Genomic DNA, 27,339 nt, shown 5'->3' with positions numbered 1-27,339 from the left:
CCAGATAACACCTCTGAAGTGTTTTAAAAGACATCTTATGGATGTCTTATCTACGGGAACATGCATCAAGGAAGTGGGTCATGTCACAAGTCGTCTCAAAACCTTACACGTGTGCACTTCCTCCTGCACTCCATGTGCACAACAGCATAAGAGTGCAAAGAAAATATTCACCATAGAATCCCCCCCAAGTAAATATGTTCTTGTCATTAAAATGAGCTGTAATTTTGCAACATGCTACAAAAAATAAATCTACATTATAATGCTTGGATTTTGGTAGAAACTAAATTTAGTCTGTTTTGTGACATTTGAAAGGCCGTACAGCTTTAAGAGACCGATTTTCAGGCATGTGTTGACAGCTAAATTGATGCAGGTTGAGATCAGAATTATTTCAGTGTGCAAGGAATTATAGGTCCCTGAAATGGGGAATTACTTTTCAAGCATACTTATTCACCTTATTCAGCCCCGCCCACTTTTACAACAGAGGCATTTCCGTTTTGTTTTAGGACTTCTGCTGAGCGGTGTTTTCAGTACAGAACAACAGAAGATATTACATGAGTGGAAACAAAAACCTGTTTAAAAAGCTCAAAGGGATCGACTCTGGCTCACCCAGGGGTCATAACAGACTGGGAAGATGATTTGAAAAAGTGGCCCTTGATTATTTTTAACTACTTTGTGTTGCCACTCGACGTGGACGGTTTGGCTATGAGGAATTACAAGCTTCACACCGCACAGCACCGCTGAAGCTCACATAAAAGCACAATCAAGTTAAAATACTACGCGACAAGTAGTACCACTGTAATGCCATGATTATGTAACGTTAATATACGTATGGTGTTATTTCATGCAGCGCTTGGTTGTATCAAATGGCAGAAAATGAGTAAATTAGATAGCAGCTAACGCTACAAACACAGCTTACTCGATTGTCTCACTAGCATCCGCCGTGGCTTCTTCAACGGAGCGTTGTAGCTCAACCATTTCTCTGGGTAAAGATCCAGTAGTGACAAGAACCAACATAGGGACGTTTAGGCGGGTTTTTCTAATTCAGCGCCTTTAGCGAGCACCGGAGATCGTCGTCTTTCAATGGAGGAGGGAACAAGTTAACTGTCACAGCACTTAGCTCTCTCCTTTCTGTGTTCAAAACATCGTTCTGAAAGCGATAGTTTCCTCTTCTTCCAGTTGTTGTGGCACTCATGAACTGAACAATTAATGGTGCTCATGTTTGGACACTTCTAGCGTACTGTGTTCCCACGTAGCTAATCATCAGACGCAGTGGCAAACCGGAAGTTGCTTGATAAAACAGAGCCACCCACTCTGACTTCATGAATAAGGTGAATAAAACAGGTTCATGGCTGCAGGCATGGTGCTGCACAAGTCTCATCTGGCCCACGGCCCACAGGTTTGCCACCCCCTTACCTAAAGTACACTGCAGCTTAAAAGCACCGCAGTGTTGCGTTCGGAAGAAAGTTGCTAAGGCAACCGTCAGCGCCATCACAGTAAATCCCCTTTAGATCGAAGCCGTTATATGAAAAGACGGTGAAGGGGTTGAATCTCGCAGTCGGCAAGGTTCTCTTCTGACGCGCTGACGTCAACCACTCTTTGACAGCACACTTCCTGGAGTGGCGTTTGTTGTGGGAAATCAGCACCCACCGGGCTGCTGAGCTGCTGGAGCTCACGCCACACCGACCACGACACTACCACCACCGAGTCAGCGCGCGCACACACACGCCGTCCCTCCCGTCAGCATGCGGACCGAGCAGCTCTCCGCCGGTGTCCGGTAAGAAGCGAGCGAGCGGCGGTCGGCCGAGGACGGACGAGCTGGAAGAGCAGATCGAGCCGCCGATAGCACGGAGCTGTCGCGATGTGGTGGTAGCGAAACCATGGACAGCAGAATAAAGTAAGAGCGGAGTTTTGTCTTTTTAAAACTCTGTCGCGCCTCGGTGTGGAAATATCTCCTCCAGACGTGGATTTAAACGCCAGGCCAGCTGGCTCCACGTACTAGCTGACCACCAATTAGCAGCTTCTGCTAGCCGCCGGATAATTAAGCTTCACATTCTGTCACTGTCAGCTGCAGACGCGCTCATTTTCTTCACTTGCCAGTTATATTTTAGGTTTTTCGTTTGTACATGTGAAACTGAGTGGGGTTTTTGGACAGAAAAATTAAACTGCTTTGGTCAGAGTTGGGGGGTTGGGGTCTAGTAAATTCTTGAAATTTGTTATTAAACCTCTTACACTTTTATTACTGACAAGGAATGTCGTTGTAAACATTACATTTATTTTTTACACAACGCTCAGGTCTTGAACTGAAAATCCGAAATAAAAATTTTTCAGTGACTTTTATGTCTAACAAATTTTATTACTTATTCAAGAGTTGAAAACACATACAATCTCTCTCTCTCTCTCTCTCACACACATAGATATATATATATATATATATCTGTGTGTGTGTGTGTATATTATTATAGCCACTGTGTGCATGTCTATGGCTTCCATCACAGAGAAACTGGGAAGAGCTCACATTTACTGTTTGGTATGCTTATGTATTTTGTGTCAAGGATGAACGCTGCAAAAACAGAAAGTTGATAGGATTAATATTTTTGGAGAAATTAGTGACAGTAACTAACAACAGTGAACAGTGAACGTGCTACAATGTGCCATGGGAGTTGCAGTTTTGGGGCTTTAAATGTTGTTATTGTGGTTCATGTTAGTTTAACAGTGTTGTTAGTGTTATGGATTTATTGTGCTTTTTTGTAGTTGAATTGGTTTAGTCAGTTTAGTTAAATGTCATGTTGCTGTACCATGAGTAAGAAGTGCATTTGATGTCTTCTGTCACCGTCTCTGTTTGTGTGTGTGTGTAAAAATGAAAGCACCTGCTTGTGCAGAATGCAAAAATAATAATAATAAAAAATAATAATAAAAGCTAATAACAGTTTATATATAACATTTTATAAACATTTATGTCAGTCATTAAGAAATACAAACAGCATGGTACTGTGAGGTAAATCTGTCTGAAGTAGGCAGTTCTCAAAAACTGGGTGACGATGCAGGAAGAGGAGACAAGTGAGGGAAACCACCAAGACAGACATGATGGCTCTGAATGAGTTATCGGCTTCAGTGGCTGTGACTGAAGAAACTGTGCAACATTTGTCTGCTGCATCCAGATTGGGTTGCAGCCCAGTCTCACGCTTTGTTTTCATGCTCCAGTCACAAAATGAGTCACATTTACATGATGCGCTTTTTAGTTGACTATTTCTAAGCTTTCCCCTTCCCCTAACCATAACCATAACCCACACAGACCCTCTCCCCACGTTACCCCGCATTTCGTGCTCCATACACGAAATTAATTTGCACTCCTGTCACGAAAAGTGCCACATTTTCGTGACGATGTCACGAACAAGTAGATGAATTTACTTTTCGTGATGGTATCACATAATGGTGTGAGATTCCAGTTATAGAGCTTCGTGGTGTATTGGCACAGCAAATTATTTTACACTATTCTTCCACTATTTTTTAACAGACAACACAGTTAGTTAATTGAGGAAATAACTGTCTTATTATTCGATGACATAGTTCATTAGAAAACCCTGAATTATATGGTTCCAAAATAGTCTGAAATTCCTTTCAGACTCCACAGGTAAAGGTGAAGGTGATGTCTTTCCAGCCCAGTCTCATGTTTTTGTTTTTTTCATGCTCCCGTGACGAAATGAGTCAAATTTTCGTGACAGAGCTTTTTTTAACTCACTATTCCTAACCCTACTCCCACCCCCAACCCTAGCCTTAACCATAACCTAAACTTACTCTTTTCCCCCCGCCCTAACCATAACCACCCCGACGCCCCCCCGCTTCACTTTTAATTTCGGGCAGCCATCACGGAATGAATGAGAATGAATTCGTGCTGCAGTGACGAAAATGAGGCGCTTTTCATCACAATATCACAACCCAATAGATTAATATATATTTCGTGCTGCTGAAGCACGACTTGCTGTGAGACCAGGTTGTGTCTTTCTTCAGTGTTCTTGATTGTCTGACTGAAAACCAAATGCTTATTTTTGAAAACCTTGTATAAGACAAGAAAATATGGTTCTATTTATTTATATATAGTGGACTTGGTACTTGACTTAATGATTCATAAATTATTAAGATTGCTTTTTGAACATTTTGCTGGTCTTCAGCTAATTGTTTATATGGCCAGTTACTTTATAGTCATGACTCATGCTCAAAATGTCATAAAGTTCAAATGATCATTGCACTTTAATGCTGAATTTGTTCCTGTATTAAAAACAGCTGCATTGCCTTTTACTCTGGTAAATGTTATTTTATTCATTTCAGGGAGAATCCAGACAGAACATTTGATCTGGTTGTACAGGTGGTGTGTCCAACATCTGCAGATAAGGGTAGGTGGAAAAATTTGATGAGCATTAGTGATTATATTGCTTTTAAACAACCTGAGTCAACCTTTTATCTCCTGATGCAGACTCAAGCTGTTCATGAAACTAATCTGTTCTCCGTTATTTATTTTTGTGAAATCAGTTTTAGAACAATTTAAAGTCCCTCTCATTGTGTGGAAGTGATTTGGTTTATTTTCCACTTGTTTAGGTAACAGAAAGCTTGATCCCTGTATCACATATCTTTTCTCTTTTTAATAATACACACAACAACAAGTTCAAATACCAAACAGTGATTAAAAATTAACAAACAGAGGCAATTGCTATTTTGCTAAAAAATAGTTGTTACTCGGAAAGTGAGGAGTGATGAGTGAGTCCATATTTTTTTCCCTCTGCTTGGTCTAAAAAAGTAACCATTATTGGCTGCCACAATTATTTTTCCCGATTTCTTATAGTGTTTCTTAAAGCCAGAAAGTTGCCATTTGAAATTACTTTAGTTTTGTGTCATGTCTGTAATCTGCTTTTTTTCTGCAAAATTAAACAACTGAATGAACATCCTCAGAGGCCGGTGATTCCATAATTATTGCCAGGGGTTGTATATATGACATATGGTAACTATGGGTGAATCAAATCATAGACCATTTTACTCCTGTTTGTGTTCATCCTTGGGTGGGTCTCAACTAAAGTACAAAAAGTGGCTAAAAGTCCCCACTTAGTTTTTGAGATATTTTTTTAAAACTCGTGTAGATATACACACACAAAGGTGAAAACCCAAAGCCCTGCAACAACTGTCAGTTGGCTTAACAAGCAAGTTCATAAGCCTGTCTGTTTTTATTTTATGTTTTGGTCATTATACATGTTAAAAGATGCCAACATGGGGAGGTGATGGTCTAGTGCAGGGGTACTCAAGTTCAGTCCTCGAGAGCTGCCTTCCTAATACTCTTAGTTGTCTCCCTGCTCCAACACACCTGAATCCAATGAAAGACTCGTTAGCAGGCTTTTAATGAACCTTTCATTGGATTCAGGTGTGTTGGAGCAGAGCGACAACTAAGAGTATCAGGAAGGCAGCTCTCGAGGACCGAACTTGAGCACCCCTGGTCTAGTGGTTAAGCGTTGGGCTTCAGACCAGAGGATCCTTGGTTCAAAATCCAGCCAGACTGGAAAATCATTAAGGGACCTTGGGCAAGGTCCTTAATCTCCTAGTTGCTCCTGGTGTGTAGTGAGCGCCTTGCATGGCAGCACCTTGACATCGGTGTGTGAGAGTGTCTGTGTGAATGGGTGAATGCGAGGCATCATTGTAAAGCGCTTTGAGCTTCTGATGCAGATGGAAAAGCGCTATATCAATGCAGTCCATTTAACATGTCTAAAGTAGGTGATTCACTGATCATCATCTGTATTAGAATCCAAAATTTCAAAGTTGAATATGCAGTAGTTTTACAGATTTACCTATGGAATTTTGTGGACTCACTGACTCCATTGATCATATCCCTGCCCTGTTAATCACAGGGCATATTGTTGATCACACCATTGAATCTCCATTTATTTATTTATTTGTTGTGGGATATCACTCATTTTTCAGATTCCATGAGGATATTTGCAATTATTGTGGTGACGTATGCATCCAAACATCCAGAGGAAGCTGGTTACGAATGTCAGTTGATGCTGGTGACTATCCAGGGTTGGGACCAGGAAGCAGAGTTGTAGTCTTACACACCTCTCTGCAGCTTCTCTCCCCCTGCCATCCCCTCATTACCCCATCCCCGTAGAGACGGTGCCTGCTCCCAGACCACCAATAACCAGCAAAAATCTATTTAAGCATAAAAATTCAAAAAGAAAAAATAATATAGCACCTTCAACTGCACCACAGACTAAAACAGTTAAATGTGGTCTATTAAACATTAGATCTCTCTCTTCTAAGTCCCTGTTAGTAAATGATATAATAATTGATCAACATATTGATTTATTCTGCCTTACAGAAACCTGGTTACAGCAGGATGAATATGTTAGTTTAAATGAGTCAACACCCCCGAGTCACACTAACTGCCAGAACGCTCGTAGCACGGGCTGAGGCGGTGGATTAGCAGCAATCTTCCATTACAGCTTATTAATTAATCAAAAACCCAGACAGAGCTTTAATTCATTTGAAAGCTTGACTCTTAGTCTTGTCCATCCAAATTGGAAGTCCCAAAAACCAGTTTTATTTCTTGTTATCTATCGTCCACCTGGTCGTTACTGTGAGTTTCTCTGTGAATTTTCGGACCTTTTGTCTGACTTAGTGCTTAGCTCAGATGAGATAATTATAGTGGGCGATTTTAACATCCACACAGCTGCTGAGAATGACAGCCTCAGCACTGCATTTAATCTATTGTTAGACTCGACTGGCTTTACTCAAAATGTAAATGAGTCCACCCACCACTTTAATCATACCTTAGATCTTGTTCTGACTTATGGTATGGAAATTGAAGACTTAACAGTATTCCCTGAAAACTTCCTTCTGTCTGATCATTTCTTAATAACATTTACATTTACTCTGATGGACTACCCAGCAGTGGGGAATAAGTTTCATTACAGTAAAAGTCTTTCAGAAAGCGCTGTAACTAGGTTTAAGAATATGATTCCTTCTTTATGTTCTCCAATGCCATATACCAACACAGGGCAAAGTAGCTACCTAAACTCTGTGAGTGAGATAGATTATCTCGTCAATAGTTTTATATCCTCATTGAGGACAACTTTGGATGCTGTAGCTCCTCTGAAAAAGAGAGCCTTAAATCAGAAGTGCCTGACTCCGTGGTATAACTCACAAACTCGCAGCTAAACCAGATAACCCGTAAGTTGGAGAGGAAATGGCGTCTCACTAATTTAGAAGATCTTCACTTAGCCTGGAAAAACAGTCTGTTGCTCTATAAAAAAAGCCCTCCGTAAAGCTAGGACATCTTACTACTCATCACTAATTGAAGAAAATAAGAACAACCCCAGGTTTCTTTTCAGCACTGTAGCCAGGCTGACAAAGAGTCAGAGCTCTATTGAGCCGAGTATTCCTTTAACTTTAACTAGTAATGACTTCATGACTTTCTTTGCTAATAAAATTTTAACTATTAGAGAAAAATTACTCATAACCATCCCAAAGACATATCGTTCTCTTTGGCTGCTTTCAGTGATGCCGGTATTTGGTTAGACTCTTTCTCTCCGATTGTTCTGAGTTATTTTCATTAGTTACTTCCTCCAAACCATCAACATGTCTATTAGACCCCATTCCTACCAGGCTGCTCAAGGAAGCCCTACCATTAATTAATGCTTCGATCTTAAATATGATCAGTCTAGCTTTATTAGTTGGCTATGTACCACAGGCTTTTAAGGTGGCAGTAATTAAACCATTACTTAAAAAGCCCATCACTTGACCCAGCTATCTTAGCTAATTACAGGCCAATCTCCAACCTTCCTTTTCTCTCAAAAATTCTTGAAAGGGTAGTTGTAAAACAGCTAACTGAGGAATGGTCTATTTGAAGAGTTTCAGTCAGGGTTTAGAATTCATCATAGTACAGAAACAGCATTAGTGAAGGTTACAAATGATCTTCTTATGGCCTCAGACAGTGGACTCATCTCTGTGCTTGTTCTGTTAGACCTCGGTGCTGCTTTTGATACTGTTGACCATACAATTTTATTACAGAGATTAGAGCATGCCATAGGTATTAAAGGCACTGCACTGCGGTGGTTTGAATCATATTTATCTAATAGATTACAATTTGTTCATGTAAATGGGGAATCTTCTTCACAGACTAAGGTTAATTATGGAGTTCCACAAGGTTCTGTGCTAGGACCAATTTTATTCACTTTATACATGCTTCCCTTAGGCAGTATTATTAGACAGCATTGCTTAAATTTTCATTGTTACGCAGATGATACCCAGCTTTATCTATCCATGAAGCCAGAGGACACACACCAATTAGCTAAACTGCAGGATTGTCTTACAGACATAAAGACATGGATGACCTCTAATTTCCTGCTTTTAAACTCAGGTAAATCTGAAGTTATTGTACTTGGCCCCACAAATCATAGAAACATGGTGTCTAACCAGATCCTTACTCTGGATGGCATTACCCTGACCTCTAGTAATACTGTGAGAAATCTTGGAGTCATTTTTGATCAGGATATGTCCTTCAGTGCGCATATTAAGCAAATATGTAGGACTGCTTTTTTGCATTTGCGCAATATCTCTAAAATTAGAAAGGTCTTGTCTCAGAGTGATGCTGAAAAACTAATTCATGCATTTATTTCCTCTAGGCTGGACTATTGTATTTTTATTGTATTGTAATTCATTATTATCAGGTTGTCCTAAAAGTTCCCTGAAAAGCCTTCAGTTAATTCAAAATGCTGCAGCTAGAGTACTGACAGGGACTAGAAGGAGAGAGCATATCTCACCCATATTGGCCTCTCTTCATTGGCTTACTGTTAATTCTAGAATAGAATTTAAAATTCTTCTTCTTACTTATAAGGTTTTGAATAATCAGGTCCCATCTTATCTTAGGGACCTCATAGTACCATATCACCCCAATAGAGCGCTTCACTCTCAGACTGCAGGCTTACTTGTAGTTCTTAGGGTTTGTAAGAGTAGAATGGGAGGCAGAGCCTTCAGCTTTCAGGCTCCTCTCCTCTGGAACCAGCTCCCAATTCGAATCAGGGAGACAGACACCCTCTCTACTTTTAAGATTAGGCTTAAAACTTTCCTTTTTGCTAAAGCTTATAGTTAGGGCTGGATCAGGTGACCCTGAACCATCCCTTAGTTATGCTGCTATAGACTTAGACTGCTGGGGGGTTCCCATGATGCACTGAGTGTTTCTTTCTCTTTTTGCTCTGTATGCACCACTCTGCATTTAATCATTAGTGATTGATCTCTGCTCCCCTCCACAGCATGTCTTTTTCCTGGTTCTCTCCCTCAGCCCCAACCAGTCCCAGCAGAAGACTGCCCCTCCCTGAGCCTGTTCTGCTGGGAGGTTTCTTCCTGTTAAAAGGGAGTTTTTCCTTCCCACTGTCACCAAGTGCTTGCTCACAGGGGGTCGTTTTGACCGTTGGGGTTTTTCCGTAATTATTGTATGGCTTTGCCTTACAATATAAAGCACCTTGGGGCAACTGTTTGTTGTGATTTGGCGCTATATAAATAAAATTGATTTGATTTGATGTATTTACAATGGTAGATGGCCTGCATTTCTATAGCATTTTTCAGTCTGAAGCAGAAGCTCAAAATACTTTACAATGGTGCCTCACTTTCATCCACACAAGGCACTCAACTGCACACTAACAACACCTTGGGGATTAAGGACCTTACCTAAGGGGCCTTAGTGATTTCAGTGATGGGGCTTTAAACAAAACATCCTCTGTTCTCAAGCCTGCTGCTTTAACCTCAAACCCATCACCTTCCCTCAACTCAGTGTATGTTATCTTTTCTCATTTTGGTGCAGAAATGTACCGCACCACCCAGGAATGACATGCATAGTTGATAGCGCATTTTAATTAGAGGTGGTTGCCACATGCTCATTCATTAAAAAAGTTATGCGATTTTTGCGTGTTTCAGGTGTCCATTTGTGTGCTACGTTGATGCAGAAATTGCTGTTTGTAGTGGGGCTGCAGTAATTGTAAGGCTGCACAGTGAACAGCTTGTGTAATGGCAGCAGCAGTTTTTAAAAGCATGTTTTCATGGTATCTTAAGCGAGACAGCTACGGTAACAGAACTGCACAACTGAGTGCAGCTTCACATTATGAAGGCAGTTATCATATCAGTGTAACTGTGTGCTGCATTTTACTGTGAAGAGCGAGATAAGGATGCACTGATCCACAATTTTTCACTTCCGATCCGATCCCAATAACTGAATTTGGATATCTGCTGATACCAATACTTTTCCAATCCGATACCAGAGTTCTATTTGCTTTAATATTATTATCATTATTGTTGATTTTATATGAGGATTTTCTTAAAAAGGAGACCTGACAGTTGAGCTACAATTTGCCAGAAGGTGTATCTAAGATGAAAGCCTAGGTTTGATGTGTTGGTGAAAGAATTAAGTACTTTTATTTTTTTATGGACTTTTATAGCCTTATTTTTATAGACTTAATGAGAAAAGACACCACTCTCTCTCTGTCTCTCTTTCCTTCTCCCTCTGTCTCTTTCTCTCTCTGTCTCTCTCCCTCGCGCTCTGTCTGCCTCTCCTTCTCAATTTTCAATTTCAGTGGAGCTTTATTGACATGGGAAACATGTTTAAGCAAGTGTTAAGAGTAAAAATTAAAAATAAAGTTCTCTCTCTCCCTCTCTTTCTGTCTCTCTCTTTTTCTTTCTCTCTTGCTGTTTTCATGCTGCGCAAACTTCAACCTTTTTGGAAACACGAAGCCTTTCAACTGTAAAACCACAAATTTCTAAATGTAAAATCAGCGACACTCACGTGCAGGACTTTAATGAAGATTTTCTTCCTTTCCGCAGACAGAATCTCTTTTCGGCTGTTTTTCCTGGCTGCACGCTGAGCTGGCATTCCACAGCTGTGGACGCTGAAACGGCAAACTTTTCAGCAACAATTCATTTAATTTTTTGTAAAATCCGTGCTCGACAAAAAGACAATATGAACCCGAGAGCCAGACGGAAATTTGCCGCTACCTTCAGCTAGAACACTGCGGAAGAGAGCTCTCTCAAACAGCTCAGCTTCAGAAAACCTCCCCTCGCCAGCTAACAGCAGAGAGCAAACAACAGCAGTTAAGATTCACAGTGGCTACTCGTGTCAGAAAACGTTGCGTGTTGGATCTGTATTTTCTGATACTTGAATTACGTCGGTATCGTAAGTCAATCCCGATATCGGATCGGTTGCAACCTTAGAGCAAGCGCACAGGAGAAGGTGAGTAGTGTGTTTAAGACCATAAAGATGACAGTATCACACACAGAGATGTCCCAATCGAGATTTTTTTTTTCCCCCATCTGAGTATCATATTTTCAGGAGTATAAGGTGCACCTGACACAGTATCAATCAATCAATCAATCAATTTTTTTATATAGCGCCAAATCACAACAAACAGTTGCCCCAAGGCGCTTTATATTGTAAAGCAAGGCCATACAATAATTATGTAAAACCCCAACGGTCAAAACGACCCCCTGTGAGCAAGCACTTGGCTACAGTGGGAAGGAAAAACTCCCTTTTAACAGGAAGAAACCTCCAGCAGAACCAGGCTCAGGGAGGGGCAGTCTTCTGCTGGGACTGGTTGGGGCTGAGGGAGAGAACCAGGAAACCAGTATGCTTCTTGAAGTGGGACGGTCATACACAAGTTGCACCGGAATAAAAAAGTATTCTTTAATTTTGTTTATTTTTGGTTTATAAGTTGCACTAGAGTATAAGTTGCAGGACCAACCAAACTAGTAAAATAAATAAATAAATGTAACTTGTACTCCAGAGAACACAGTAATTTAATACTGAGTATGTGTCTATACTGGGTCTCTATCTGATAGTTGTTTTCTTTGATTACAATGGCACAGAGCTTATGATGCGAAACAAGATGGATGACAGACTGACCTAATACTTGTTTAATGAATCTGATACCAGTCCGTTAAAATAAAACCCTTAATCAAGCCTGATAATGATCACTGCAATCAGACTGCAGATTTTGGCTGCTTAAAATGAGTTGTTGGTTTTATCCATTTTACTTACTGGCCTAATTTGACATTATAGTGTTTAGCCTGGACATGCTACTTTGTAAAGTAACTTGTAACTGTGACCTCTGAACAACATCAACAAAAAGCCATACAAAGCCCACAGGAGTCAGCATGCTGTGAAAGCTGTTTGGGTGTTTGCAGTGGTCAGTTATTCCAGGAGCAGTCTCCAAAAACAAAAAAGTAAGACAAGCCCAGGAAATGACTGGCCACTGGGGACCAACACCACATTCTGCCTTGACAAATATGGGAAATAAAGTGAGCTATATTTCACATCAATATCCAGTGTCACGGTTAAATCAAAATATCATGTAAAAACATTTGCGCTGCATTTGACCCCACCTGTCTTAGTTTGCCCACACGTTAGTGACAAAAGAAAGAGGTGTTATGTGGTTGTTTCACTAGTGCAGCTGCTGACTTCACCAGAAGAGACTGAAAGTTGTCCTTGGATGTAGTTCTGATATTGGTATTTAAACTGAAGTCATAAACCATCAGTCTGCGCCGTAATAACCAATTTCCCCAATGAATGATCCAAGGTCAGACTCATATCCGGACTTGTGCTCTCTGGAGCACAGCTACAGAGCAACGTTTGCACAACTCTCAGCAGGTCATCTGGAGCAGACTCATTCCCGCTTAGTGATTTGACAGAGGTGCTGTCCGCGCTCTGTGCTGAGTTGTGATTGGATGGAAGCATTTCCTTTTCAGGAAGTTGTTCTGATAGCTGAAAACTCACAGGGAATTTAAGCTGTACACAATCAGTCAGCAGGCATTTATGGTTTTGGTAGATTTTTCTTTTTACTGAGTAGCTTCAGACATCTAAATGACAAATGAGTCACGTCTCAAATATGATCAATTTCCAGTTCTTTGAGTAAAGTCTGTAATGGGATGGATACTCGCATGTGAGGGTTGCATGCATTTATTTAAATCCTGAGGTGCTTACTTTTATCGCAAGCTGAATGTCCCTGATGTAAAATATCTTTGGCCACTCACAACAGACTGGAATCTCTGCTGGTTCAACACTGGGTGCTTTGGTAGAGAACACCTCCTTACTTTACAGATTATCTTCCAACTGCTTCACATGTAACCATGATAGGCTATAATTCCATTGTCATAGCAACATGGTGTAAAACATTCCTTCACTTGGGGAAGTGGTGACAGGTTTCAGTGTCTCACATCCCTAGCATAATCTGTAGTGAAACTTAATTTCAGACTTTCCCAGATGTATTACAGGCATGTAGTTCCTCTGTCATGTGTCAGATCCAGGTGAAATTACCAAGGTTAAAGGAGAACTCTGACATTTTTCAGTCTAGGCTCAGTTTTAAGATGTTTTAGGGAAGGGGTGTGTATCTCTCCCTTATGTAGCGATGTGTCTTGAGATATGTGGTTTGCAATACAATTCATGGATGATACTTTTTATTATGCGATCATTTGATTACATTTGGTACAATATGCAGTCCCATACATTTCTTTGTTTAGTGTAGACATTCAGGTTCCATTAGAAATTAAAATAACTAGCATTGATTACACTCAGGTAAGTCCACCTTGTGGTTGGAAAAAGTTTTGTCTCTGTGTCTTTGTCTAATGTGACTTTACTAGTACTAGCTTTAACAGATTTCTCATGGTCTGCACAGTGTTCACCATTCCATCTTGCCGAGGGAGTATTAAGATTTGTTGTACTGCCACTTTACTTAATTGTTGTACTTAAGAGCTTATAAATGGCCAGATTTGCGTCCAGATTTCTGTCCTTCTTATAGAATCCAAATCCCCATTTTAGGTTTGATGGTACTGTGTAAATCCTGGCATATCGGGAAATGCTACGCTAACATTATTGTGAGAAGTACTGACCAGTGAACTAAATAATTGTTTAGGTACCTTGACACTTGCACGAATTTGATCCCCGCACTGGCACGCAGTCTTGTGTGCCATTGAGTAAATTCGTTGTAAACTGCGCGTGGCTGCATGCCAGTGCGCAAAGAAAATTTTGAAATGTTCAAAACTTCTGGCACACGTTAATTTCGTGAACTAGTCGTGAACATTGCACAACCTATTCGAAAACATTGCGTGTCAATCCGTGTTGCTGTGTGCATGGCATCTGAACGATTGTGATGCAATGTTACATCTATAATAAATGTAATTTTACAGATACATTATCAAATCATGAGAAGGAATGAAAATGCAACTGTTTTACCAACCCGTTACTATATATTATAAATAATTACCTTTCAGATAAGATTCCAAATGCATTCTCCACCACACGCTGCGCACATGACAACCTGCAGCTGTAGATAATTTCTCTGTGAGTCTGGGAGTGATGACAGAATGGTTTCATCAGCCAAGTTCTGAGAGCAAATCGTCATTGGCTAAATAATCATTATTTTATATTACTGTGGCGTCAAGCAGGACAAAAAAGGGTGGAGTCCAGTGGGACAAATTGGGATGCATTGGCATGACGAATTGTGCGGCAGTTTGGGGATCAGATTCCTGCAAGTGTCAAGGTGCTTTTAGTTACAGTTCTAGTTGAATCATAGCAGTGTCACTTAGTGCTCCTTTTGATTAATTTATTAATCTAACTTTATTGGATGCATTCAAATATTTTGCTATAATAACTATTTACTTCCCAAATTTTTAAAATTCTCAAAATATGAAGGATATAAACCATCAAAATAAAAAAAAAAGGCAGTCATGGAAAAAATATGGAAGAAGATTTTGGGCAGAGTTTTGCATCTTTATGAGACACAAAAGATAGAAAATAAAATAATGAATAATTTAATAAGTAACATCCTTACATATTTTAATAGGGCGGCAACTAACAATTGTCATCATCAGTTAATCTCTTTATTGTTTTCTGGATTAGTCGTTTGTTCCGTAAAATGTCATAAAATGGTGAAAGTATCAGTCAGTGTTTCTCAAAACCCAAGATGATGTCCTCAAATGTCTTGTTTTGTCCACAAACGGAAGATATTCAGTTTACTGTCAGAGAGGAGTGAAGAAACCAGAAAATATTCACATTTAAGAAGCTGAAATCAGAGATTTCGATATTGGAAAAAAACAGAAGACTCAAAGTGATTTAATTCGTTACCAAAATAGTTGATGATTAATTTAAGAAACAATCATTAATCAATTTATTGATTCATTGTTGCAGCTGTAGCCTTCCCCAAGTGATGCATTCATTTTTATCCAAGGCCAAAATATGACCATCGGGTATTGCGAAGACTGTGCGTGCGTGCGTCTGTGCTCAGCATAAGTCCAGTCATATTACTGCCAGGGCCTTCAAATTCACAGGGAAAATTCCTGGGATACAGACCTTGGAGACCTTGGAGATGGCTAATCTTAACCTGTTTTATGTGGTCAAAAGGTCACATTCTTTCCACACTCATTACACTCATTCTCTCTTGTCGCAACGTTACATTTACAGGGTTACATTTACATTTACAATCTCAGGATTATGAACTTGGAGGATATTGAAGGTAGCTGACCTGGGCCTACCTTCCGGATGAAAAGATTACATTTTATGTTTGGGTATATTGGTACTACTGCTTGAGTTGGCCAAGTGAAACTATATGTTGCATTTCATATTTTTATGCTCATATGGCCGAGGGTACTTTTGCATTGTGTTATATATTATTATATTATATATATTTATTACTTTAAAATCACTTTTTGATTCATATCAGTTAATTGTTACGCCCATGTTGGGATAACCCTTTCACTCGGGGCAGAAATGGTATTTAGTTGGCACATCATTGATTTAGAATGCAAACACAAATTAATGTTCTTGAGAGGGCACTCAGAAACACTCAAAATAAACTGCTTTGTATTGCCGCTGAACAGGTGAAAATATCATTAAAAGTGTTCAGTAGCATGGCCAGGATCCCTGCACAGATAAACGTGTGCATGTTTACCTCACCAAATATAAGTAAACTTTTTACCGATTATACAGTTAACCTGTTGCGAGGCTACTTATCGATTGCTGATAAGTGGCTGGGTCTTACAGAATGAGCTCCTCCATTCACATTATTAGCTGGTTAGCCCTGTTAGCAGCAGTGTTTGCATTCTAAATGAAATTCATTTTTGCCCCCCTAAAACATCTACAAATACAACCTTGATAGAAAAAATGTTGGTGTTCTCCTTTAAGAGATGTCCCACCAGTAGGCATGTTTTTTTTTTTCTATCTGATGACATTAGCACGCACTTAAACTGATGGTTTACTTTCCTCGGTAATGGCAAATGAGGGAATTCACCTGGTGTAAACCCTGCAGTCTGATGTTTGTGGTTTCTTACACAGTGAAAAAGGGTGTTCCTTATCGATGTGTGCAAAGCTCCATCTGCATGGTTTTGCTGATGCAGCAGCAGTGTTTTGTCATTCTCACCACATCCTGATCCTGCAGGTCTGAAACTAGTTTCATTTGCAACAGCAAGCCATCTTAAGCATATCAAGGGCAGTTCCATAGTGAGTATGATTCACTTGCAGACTTTGAGAAGGTGTTACTTTGGTCTGACTAAAATAGCGCAGTGGTTTATAGACGGTGTGCTTTTTTGCCTACAGTTTCTTGTATTAACACACATTTACACTTACTCTACTCTGTGCTGTTAGCAAGGTGACATTCACATGTTTGTAGACAGGCTACAGCATACCTTTAAAAAAAATAAAAAACTCAGCGAGATTAGCTTGACCTTTTGAAACTGTTGGTCTCAGAATAGAATGGCCAGTCATTACAGGTGTAACATTTTTACACAGAAAGTAATCAAGTCCACATTTTAACATTTTACTGTGTGACTTGATCAAATGAGCTTCCACTTATATCTAGATAAAGTCACTAATGAGCTTGTAATGTAACAGCCCTTCATATCCTACAGACAGTACACAATATGAGTTTTTTTTCCCCTTGAGTGTTGAAATAGCAGTCTCCTTTGTCAGTTATTTAATAAAAAAATAAAACTTGACCAGCATAAACGCCATAAAAGAAATATTACTGCGGATAAAATAAGCTTGCGGTGACAATGGTGGCAGTGTTCATTTCTGGACTTGGCTCACCACTTCTAACCGCGGATGTGTGGAGAGATGACAGACATCGGCCCTTTTTCTCATGCAGGTCCACAGCGACCTGGCCTCCCTGTTCAGTCCTAGCTCAGCTCTGCTTTGCTCTGTTGGCTCAGTGCTCTGTGGATGCTCAGCCTATGAGCGAGTCTTGCCTGAGAGCGTGACTGGCATGCTAGCTACTAGCGGCCCTGGCTACATTAAGCCATATTGATGTGCTTCCAAGTTGCTGCCAAAGCTACCAGATGACGCTAATGCTGCCAAGGCAGTAGGTGGGGACAGATGCTACCTGTCCTCCCGTGCTCCTTCCAGCCAGATTGTTCTTAGTAACAAAGCAATAAAACTTAATAGATCAGCATATCGGTTTTACAACTTTTATGCTGCAGTTAAGGAACATTTTACTGTTTTTAAAGATGTCTCAATGAAGACAAATTGGTTATTATGTCTCAGGATAAGGCCCCAAGTGAAAATATGTGTGTGTGTGTGTGTGTGTGTGTGTGTGTGTGTGTGTGTGTGTGTGTGTGTGTGTGTGTGTGTGTGTGTGTGTGAGTGTGACTCTAGATTACAATATAGTCACACAGTCCCCCATTTTTATGCAGGTCAGGTAAGGGAGGAGCACAAAAATAACCTATGCATGAATTTGTTGTTCTCTGTATCCTGGTTTTATTTGTTGTATCTGTTATTTTTACCAGAGGTCAACATAAGGCCATCAGGAATTGCAGAGACCTGGCGTCTGTCCGTCCGTCCATCTATCTGTCTGTCTGTGTACAGCATAAGTCCAGTTATTTGACTGCCACAGTCTTCAAATTCATAGGGAACATTATTGGGACACAGACCTTGGACAAGTTTGAAGATGGCTAACCTTGACCTATTTTAAGAGCTATTTTAAGACGTTAAAATGTTACATTCTGTACCTAATTTTATGGCATAATCTCACGGACGTTAGCGCGCGAGCTTGGTGATGTTGCTTCCTGCTATCGTTAAGTGCTAACTTTGCTTTGTTTTTTTTTTATCTAGAAATAACACCTTTCTCATATATTATGTAAAAGCTAGTGAGAAATAAACACTTCTAAAACTGAAAACGCTGTGTTTTTAACCTGATAACAACTCTGGAAGGATTTACAAAACATTTACGTTAGTGTGGTGATGTCACAGGTTGGTAGCAACTGTTTCATTTGTGTGTAAATATAACCTCTTTGTCATATATTATGCAAAAGCAAGCAAGAAATAAACACTTCTAAAACTGAAAATGCTGTTTTTAGAACCTAATAATACCTCTGAAGTGATTTAAGACATTTAGCAGACGTTAGCGTTGTTTAGTTTTTGAGTGGCGGGGCTGACAGCCAGTCAGAGCTGCACCATGATGTCACAGTCTGGTTGCTTGCTGCAAAACTATTTTTGGAACCTAATAATTACTTAAACAACTGCAAATTATACAGAACACAATGCTCATACGGCCAAGGGTATTTTAGCATTGCGTTATTTATTTATTTATTTTCCTTTTCCCCTTGGTGGATGCTGGAATCAGCTAAATCTTCTCTTTGAACCTGAGCAGCAGTTATTGGCAATGGATAGAAACAGTTATATAATCTTTGATCTCATATTTGTGCTTGCCAGTTGTATACCACTGAATACATGTCTTTTGCTGTCTGTGATTACGGACAAGGATATTGTTTACTACGCACCTCAACACAGCCTCAGTCTAGTCCAAAAATGACGTATTTTCAGTGAAACATTATACTTCAAAGCTGATTCAATACAATTAAAATTTACTACTAGTTTAGTAGTAAATTTTAGTTAGTTTATTTACTAATAAACTTTCTTGAAATTTGTCTTGGACTCCAAGAGTTTCAGTGCAAATTAATTGTTTTCAAATTCAAGCTGGTGTGTTATTTTTGGGTGGGAATACTTCAGAAATAATGTTTGGACATTGGGTGTCATTCATCTACATTTCGTGGCATTTTATTTTAATTTCTTTTCTTAGAAATGTTGTATCTGTATATTTGTGGAAATAAATCATTTTATGGCTTCATTTGTAGCACTTTGACCATTATGGTTTCAAGTCCAGTGCACTAGTTTGGAAGTAGAAACTGTAGTTTAAATGCAGACTGGACCCTTAGCCAATGGACAACCACAAATTGAAAAAGACACTGAATGAAAGATTACTCCCAGTGCTCAGGATGACACCTGGAATGGAAGCTCCTTGCACTGTTGTGTGAATGGGATTACAAGTCACGTTGGATGAAATAGACCGTCAGATGCTTAAAAGGGACCTCTGGTAATTTGTTGTTTATAATAGTGACATTCTAAGTGTTAAATAAAACTAATTTTTACAGTTATTTTCAAAGTTTGCATTTTCTATTAATAAGCATAGTGCTAAACAAATTCAGTAAAAGTAAATTCCCACTAGAGATGTTGCATTCAAAGCGGAAGTGTGACGTAAGCACGTGCGGAAAGCCATAAGCTCGGCACAAATCAAATCAGAAATCAAATTTATTAATTTGTATAGCACCAATTCACAACAGGGTCGCCTCAAGGCACTTCACACAACACAATTCGAAAACAGAACAAAGTGAATTAAAAGATCAAAAGGCACAATAAAAGAGTAAAAACATAAAAGAGTAAAAAGGATAAAAACACATCAAAACATAATATACTAATGATAAGACTTGGAAAACAGATGGGTCTTAAGTCTAGACTTAAAAGTCTCCACAGAATCCGACTGCCTTATTTTGCTACATTCTTCGCTATATTTCGCAGATGGAAGAAAGCAGTCCTCGTAATGTTTCTAATGTGGAGGTCAAAGGACAATGTAGGATCAAAAATTACCCCAAGGTTCCTCACTTTGTCCGTATGATGTATAACACATGAACCTAAGCTAAGCGCTAGCTAGTCAAATTGATGCAGATATCTCGCTGGACCAAGAACCATCATTTCAGTCTTATCAGAGAGTTACTAGGCATCCAACTTCTCACTGATGCAAGGCAATTTTCTAAGGATTTTATGTGAACAAGATTATCAGCAGTTATCGGCATGTACAATTGAGTATTATCAGTATAGCAATGAAAGGCAATCCCAAAATGCCACAGAATATGCCCAAGAGGTGCTAGATAAAGGGAAAAAAGCAGGGGCCCTAGGATGGATCCCTGTGGAACCCCGAATTTCATGTTACTAAGGTTAGAGATAGTGTTATTGTCAGTAACTTTGAAAAGTTTAGTTACTTTATACAGTTATATTTTACAGTTACTTCATTAGCAGCTGTGGACAACTTGTCAGCAGGTGCTGAATGTAATTAATAAAGTAACTCATAGTCTAACTTGGTTATTTTTAAGATTTAGTACTCAGAAAAGTAACTATTAGTTACTTTGCTGATTAGTTACTTTGCTGATTGCTCAATCTTAAGAGTAACCAAGTTAGATTACTATCAATCAATCAATCAACATTTATTTATAAAGCGCTTTACAGCACCAACTGGTGTCCGAAGTGCTTAACAATAAAAACACAAATTTACAAAAATAAAACACATGTAAAATAAAATTTTAAAACAACACATAAAAAGAACATAAAAATAACAGAACATGTCACCTCCCCACTAAGTGTTAAAAGCCAGTTTAAATAAATAAGTCTTTAACTTAGATTTAAAAAGTGCTAGGTCAGGAATAGTACGTAACTCAAGAGGTAGCTCATTCCACAGTCTGTGGCCAGCTACCGCAAAAGCATGATCACCCCAGCGTTTATATCTTGACCTTGGAACATCTAAGTAAAGCTGGCCAGACGCCCTTAATGTCCTACTGTAGGTGCGCAAAGTTAAAATTTCAGACAAGTAGGGAGGTGCAAGGCCATAAATAGCTTTAAAAACAAACATTAAAATTTTAAAATCAATTCTAAAACGAACTGGAAGCTGGTGGAGTGAGTACAGGACGGGTGTAATATGCTCACATCTAAAAGTGTTTGTTAAAAGACGAGTAGCAGCATTCTGCACCAATTGGAGACATGCAAGAGACGACTGATTAATGCCCGAATAAAGTGCATTACAATAATCAAGTGTGGAGCTGATGAAAGCATGAATGGCCGTCTCAAGATCACGTCTACTGAAAAAGTGCTTTATTTTAGCCAAACGGCGAAGTTGGAAAAAACTAGATTTGACAACAGAATTTATCTGTTGATCGAACCTCAAACAGCTGTCAAATATCACCCCCAAATTCTTGGCAACTGGTTTTACATAGTTAGCCAAAGCACCAAAATTTGGTGTTACCACATTTGGTATGCCAGAGCGCTCAAACAGCATGATCTCAGTTTTACCATCATTCAGGTAAAGGAAGTTTTGGGACAACCACTGCTTTACATCATGAATACAATTAAATAATGATGACAAAGCATCACTCCCATTAGTCCTCACAGGCAGATAGATTTGCAGATCATCTGCATAACAATGAAAGGACAGGTTGTGCTGGGTTATAATTGACCCCAATGGCAGAATGTACAAAGAAAATAGAATCGGCCCAAGGACAGAACCCTGCGGCACTCCACAAGACAGATTAACAGTTAGGTGATGAGGAGAGGTCCCCAATCATGACAGAAAAGCTCATTTCAGACAAATATGATCTAAACCACTTAAGTGCAGTAACATGAATGCCAGTAAAATGTTCTAACCGGGAAACAAGTACTGTGTGATCCACAGTATCAAAGGCTGCTGTGAGGTCCAACAGAACCAGCACAGCAGGATTCCCTGCATCCACCGACAAAGTGATGTCATTATGAACTTTTAAAAGTGCTGACTCAGTGCTGTGTCGCGATCTAAACCCAGATTGGAATTTTTCAAGGATGAGATTGTCTTCTAAAAATGATTGTAATTGTAAAAAGACAACCTTTTCTAAAACCTTAGATAGAAATGGCAGATGAGACACAGGTCTAAAATTGGATAAAACTGATGAGTCCAGGTGAGGTTTTTTAAGAAGAGGTCGAACCACAGCATGTTTAAAAGCAGCTGGAACAGACCCTGATCTAAGACAAGCATTGATAAAAGTTAGGAGACCCACCCCAACAGTATTAAAAACCTCCTTCAGCACCTTAGCTGGAACAACATCTGAAGGACAACTTGTAGGTTTTATGTGTTTTACAACATCAGCGAGAGATGCAAAAGAAATGGGCTCAAACTGTTCGAGCACAGCAGAATGTGCACGAGGAGCAGACAACTCAACATTACAGTTCTGATCAGCGTTCTGTCTGACTGATGAAACCTTGCCAATAAAAAAACTGAAGAAACTCCTCACAGGTTGTGGTTGTAGCATCCATCAAAACAGAGGTGCGTGGATTTACAACTGAGTTTATAGTCTGAAATAACACACTGGGACGATGACAACTGCTCAAAATAATATGAGACAGATATTGTGTTTTGCCTCCTTCACAGCCTTCTGATAGTCAGACTGTCCCTTAGAATACCCAGAGACACCTGTAGTTTGTCCTTTTTCCATTTTCTCTCTGCCTGTCTGCAGCGTTGCCTGAGGGCACGGGTTGTGGCATTTAACCAGGGGTCGGATTTTGATTTCCTGGATTTGCAGCGCATCAGTACAACAGAGTCCAAAATTACTGTGCATGTAGAGTGGAAAGAAGAGAGGATGTTATCTGGGAGTAATGGAGAAACCAGTCCATTCATGGCATAAAACTGAGAGTCCATGAAGGCAGCAGCAAAGTCCCCCGCTGTCAAGGAGGTAACCAAACGGCGGCGAGAGACAGGAACAAGTGGCTTACTAGCAGATGGAGGAGCAATAAATTAAAAAATAACAGGAAAGTGATCTGAAATAGCAATGTCTGATATGTCCTTAAGTGAAACTGAGAGCCCATAAGAAATAACTAGGTCCAAGGTGTGTCCAAGATTATGTGGTCCATCCACAAGCGAGTGCGTTGGCACTCGCTTCTTTTGTTGTCGTTTTTATTGTTTTTGCACTTTGTTGCATGGAATGTGTCACCGCTCCTGGTGTATGATCGCCAGACTCTTATCAGCGTTCGGGCTTCACTGGAGAATCTCGCTGTTTCTGGCTCAGGCGGACGGCCAGGGACGCGGCTGCCCCCACCGCCTGTCTTAGCATCCGTACCAGACTTTCTACGCCGGCCGCTTGGTGTGTTGCCTCTGTGTCTGCACCGCAGAGGACACAGGAAGAGAGGCGGAGTCCATGTTCTGCTCAGAGTGTGCCTGGCTGCTTCCTGCAAACATGCTCCACGACAATTCATGGCCAGATTCTTCACACCATTTGACGGCTACGACATGCGGCGTTCCCTGACTTTTCGCTATCGGTGGCTCCGGCCGGTTGTGCGGGGTGCCGGGTCTCCACTTCCGCGTCGCCATCCTGTGAGGAGCTGCAGTTGTGGCTGCGTGCCGGAGAACCTGCGCCCGCTCAGTCGTGTCTCGCAGCAGACTGACGTGCGCTCAGTCCGTGTGGCGCTCATCAACACAAGGTCACTCACAAGTAAGACTTTCATTTTGAATGACTTTTTCTCCAGTCGTGCTCTGGATTTTCTCCTGTTAACGGAGACCTGGCTGAAACCAGGTGAAAATAGCGCCTTTTCTGAGCCCCCCCCCCCCCCGGCTGCTCATTTTTCAGCTCCCTGCGAGCATCAGGTCGAGGCGGGGGTGTGGCCACGGTTTTTAAAGACAGCTTTAAATGCCGATTTTTATCTTCTAATGTCTACTCCACTTTTGAACTTCAGTTGTTTGTGATGGAGTTTGACTGCTGTGCTCTGTGCTGTTGTTTATCGTCCACCAAAATTTAATAAGGATTTTATTCAGGAGTTTTCTGAGTTTCTGGCAGATTTTATCCCAAAATATGATACATTTTTGGTCTGTGGTGATTTTAATATTCATATCTGTTGTCCTTCTAATCAGCTGGCTGATGATTTTAAAAGCCTCCTGAACTCCATACTAGTTACCTTATTAGTTACATAACTTATTAGTTGCAAGTTTTCGGGACCAAAACCGTAGTGGTGTCCGAGTGCATTGCTCGCAGAAGGTCATTCACTACTTTAAGGCCCCTTCACTCATAGTGCGAAGTTTGGATGATGTTTGGACAAATACAGTGAAACAGCGCAAAACAGTTCGAATTTGCGCACCACGAAACATTGCGCCGATGGGCAGGCACGCGACGGTGTCTTTCGAGCAGGAACAGTGTAAGGTGCACCACATCACGCCGCTTATGTGGAATAAAAAAAAACAAACAAAACAGCCTGTACCTGTGGGACCACATTGCGCCGCTTATGTGGAACAACGACGACAACAAAAAACAGCCAGTACCTGTGGGACCACATCGCGCCGCTTATGTGGAACAACGACGACAACAAAAAACAGCCAGTACCTCTGGGACCACATCGCGCCGCTTATGTGGAACAACGACGACAACAAAAAATAACAGCCAGTACCTCTGGGACCACATCGCGCCGCTTATGTGGAACAACGACGACAACAAAAAATAACAGCCAGTACCTCTGGGACCACATCGCGCCGCTTATGTGGAACAACGACGACAACAAAAAATAACAGCCAGTACCTCTGGGACCACATCGCGCCGCTTATGTGGAACAACGACGACAACAAAAAATAACAGCCAGTACCTCTGGGACCACATCGCGCCGCTTATGTGGAACAACGACGACAACAAAAAATAACAGCCAGTACCTCTGGGACCACATCGCGCCGCTTATGTGGAACAACGACGACAACAAAAAATAACAGCCAGTACCTGTGGGACCACATCGCGCCGCTTATGTGGAACAACGACGACAACAAAAAATAACAGCCAGTACCTGTGGGACCACATCGCGCCGCTTATGTGGAACGACGACGACAACAAAAAATAACAGCCAGTACCTGTGGGACCACATCGCGCCGCTTATGTGGAATAAAAAAAAAGAAAAACACATACCACCCACTGGACGCAAACCCGCACCTTTCAAAAGCTCTGATTGCCTGTCAGCAACTTTACCGCTGAGCTACGGAGCTGTTTTGAAAGTCAGATCGCCCACTGCATGTTCTGATCTGACGGTCCTTTTCAACCTGGCAGGCTGTGTCTGCTACATGCACGCACTTGCTGCAGCTTGTCACCACGGCGATATATGTTTTTATTTATGTCCACATAAGTACAGCAATCAGACACACGTGCCTCACAGTAGACAGTTGTTAGTCCATGTCTGTCCAAACACAGTACGTGCTGTCCAGCTCCAATGTCCAGAATGACAGATCACCACAGCTGCTTATGTCAGAAGCCACACCTCCTGTCAGTTCTCAGCGCACACACCACAGCCACACTCGTGGGGAACTTAGACAAATTTCTCTGCGAGTATGACAGTGGTTGTCTGCAGTCTGTTATCATGCTAAGAGTGCGACTGGCCACACATTTTCTAAGTGCCATGCGAGCGGTGTTAGATTTTTGTGCATGTCACCTGGAATTTTGTTGACACCTGCCGCTTGAGGGTTTGATGGGTTCACACAGGACAGACTCTATTATTCAGTCGCTGATGTGCAAATGTTGTAGCAGCAGGTGTACGAGGCGTTAGAGACAGGGATGATTTCAGGGAAGGTTTGCACATGATTCCTGCGTCATGCGCACATAGTGTGCACTTCGTCCAAACTTTGCACTATGTGTGAAGGGGCCCTTGTATCTTTCCTTCACATTTTTCGACGGAATATAATTATATGCAAGAACTTGTGTTTTTTTGTACATTTATTTTGTAGCCTGATAGATGCCAGATCCCCAAAATCTGTCATGAGCTCTGGCAACGATGTGTTAGGACTTGACAAATATATTAAAACATCATCCGCAAATAACGCAAGCTTTTGCTGTCTTCCCTTGATAGCTATGCCCTCTATTTTTATATTTTGTTTCATTAACTGATTCAGTGGCTCCAGAAAAATTGCAAACAACAACGGAGAAGCTGAACAACCCTGACAACAACCTCTTTTTAGAAAATATTTTCAGATAAGCTCCCATTAATCTTTACTCTAGCTGTTGGTTTTGTGTACAGAGCTTGTATAGAGTTTATGAATGTTTTATGAAAATTAAATTTTTGCAACACACTTGACTGAATCAAAAGCCTTCTTGGCATCCATCTCCATAATAACTGCTTCCATTTTTTCAGCTTTTTTATGCTGCATGACATGTAATTTCCTCCTAATGTTGTCTTGAGTTTGCCTCACATTTATAAAGCCTGTTTGATCCAGTGAACTATACCCGGCAAAATCTTTTCCAGTCAGCTCGCCAAAATTGCAGTGAACAATCTATAGTCCTGATTTAATACACTAATAGGTCTGTAATTTGAACATTCCATTTTATCTTTACCTTCTTTTGGTATTACAGAGATAATAGCCTCTGTCCATGAATGTGGAATTTCACCTTTCTTCAGCACCCAGTTAAATGTTCTATGTAATACTGGCACTAATATTGTCCTATACTCTTTGTACCATTCTGAGGTGTACCCGTCTGCCCCCGGTGATTTATTTGTTTTAAGCTTAGAGATTACCATGTTTATTTCCTGAGGCATGATTTCTGAAATCAGAAGGTCATTCTGTTCATCGGATACCTTTTCTAAAACCAGTTTGTCTAAAAAAGAATCTATTTTTACTTTATCCTCACTGGCCGGTTGATCATATAATTTTGAATAATATAATTCAAAACATTTTTGAATATCTTCTGTTTTATACTTTATTTTTTATTTTGAATATCCCTTATTCCATAGATACAATTTTTGGCCTGCTGCTTTCTAAATTTATAGGCCAACAATGTTGTTGATTTATTTCCTACTTCATTATATCTCTGTTTTTTTTTAAAAAGGATCTTTTTCTGTATTTCTTCTCAGTAAATAGAATAATCTCTGCTTTTTTCTTCTTCATTTCTTGAAAAATTTATTATTCGGTTGTTGTGTATGTTCTTGCTCTAATTTTCCTAAATCTATCAGTAATGTATCTAAAGTTTTTTGTCTTTGCTTTTTCAGAAAGGCAGTCTTGGCAATTATTTTCCCTCTTAACACTGCTTTACAAGCATCCCAAAGCACCAGTGGCGACACCTTTCCATTATCATTTTCCTCAAAATATCTATTAATTTTGTACTCTATTTCCTCCTTCACATTACCTTTCAATATACTGTTATTAAGTCTCCAAGATGTTGTTTTTACTTCTGGGGTCAATAATAAAGTCAAGTACACAGGACTATGATCAGATAAGTACATCACCCCGATTTTACAGTTCGCTA

At 40.3% G+C, this 27,339-nt stretch overlaps 1 protein-coding gene across 3 annotated transcripts in view; it reads left to right on the top strand.

Annotated features, from left to right (window-relative positions):
• Positions 1-1,518: 1,518 nt before the first annotated feature.
• The window catches only part of dennd1b (DENN/MADD domain containing 1B), a 408,111-nt gene continuing 382,290 nt past the window's right edge, over positions 1,519-27,339 (top strand). Inside the window, exons 1-2 of one of the 3 annotated variants that reach the window (XM_034180116.1) lie at positions 1,519-1,894; positions 4,327-4,391. In XM_034180116.1, the coding sequence (XP_034036007.1) occupies positions 1,878-1,894; positions 4,327-4,391 (82 nt within the window). In that variant the 5' untranslated portion in view covers positions 1,519-1,877. The remainder of the gene's footprint in view (positions 1,895-4,326; positions 4,392-27,339) is intronic. The other 2 variants (XM_034180114.1, XM_034180115.1) reach the window with 2 other exon arrangements.

The sequence above is a fragment of the Thalassophryne amazonica genome, chromosome 10 (genome assembly GCF_902500255.1).
Source record: "Thalassophryne amazonica chromosome 10, fThaAma1.1, whole genome shotgun sequence".
NCBI classification, from domain to species: domain Eukaryota; kingdom Metazoa; phylum Chordata; class Actinopteri; order Batrachoidiformes; family Batrachoididae; genus Thalassophryne; species Thalassophryne amazonica.
The sequence above is the reverse complement of the archived record's forward strand: the minus strand, read 5'-3'. Positions and strand labels throughout refer to the sequence as shown.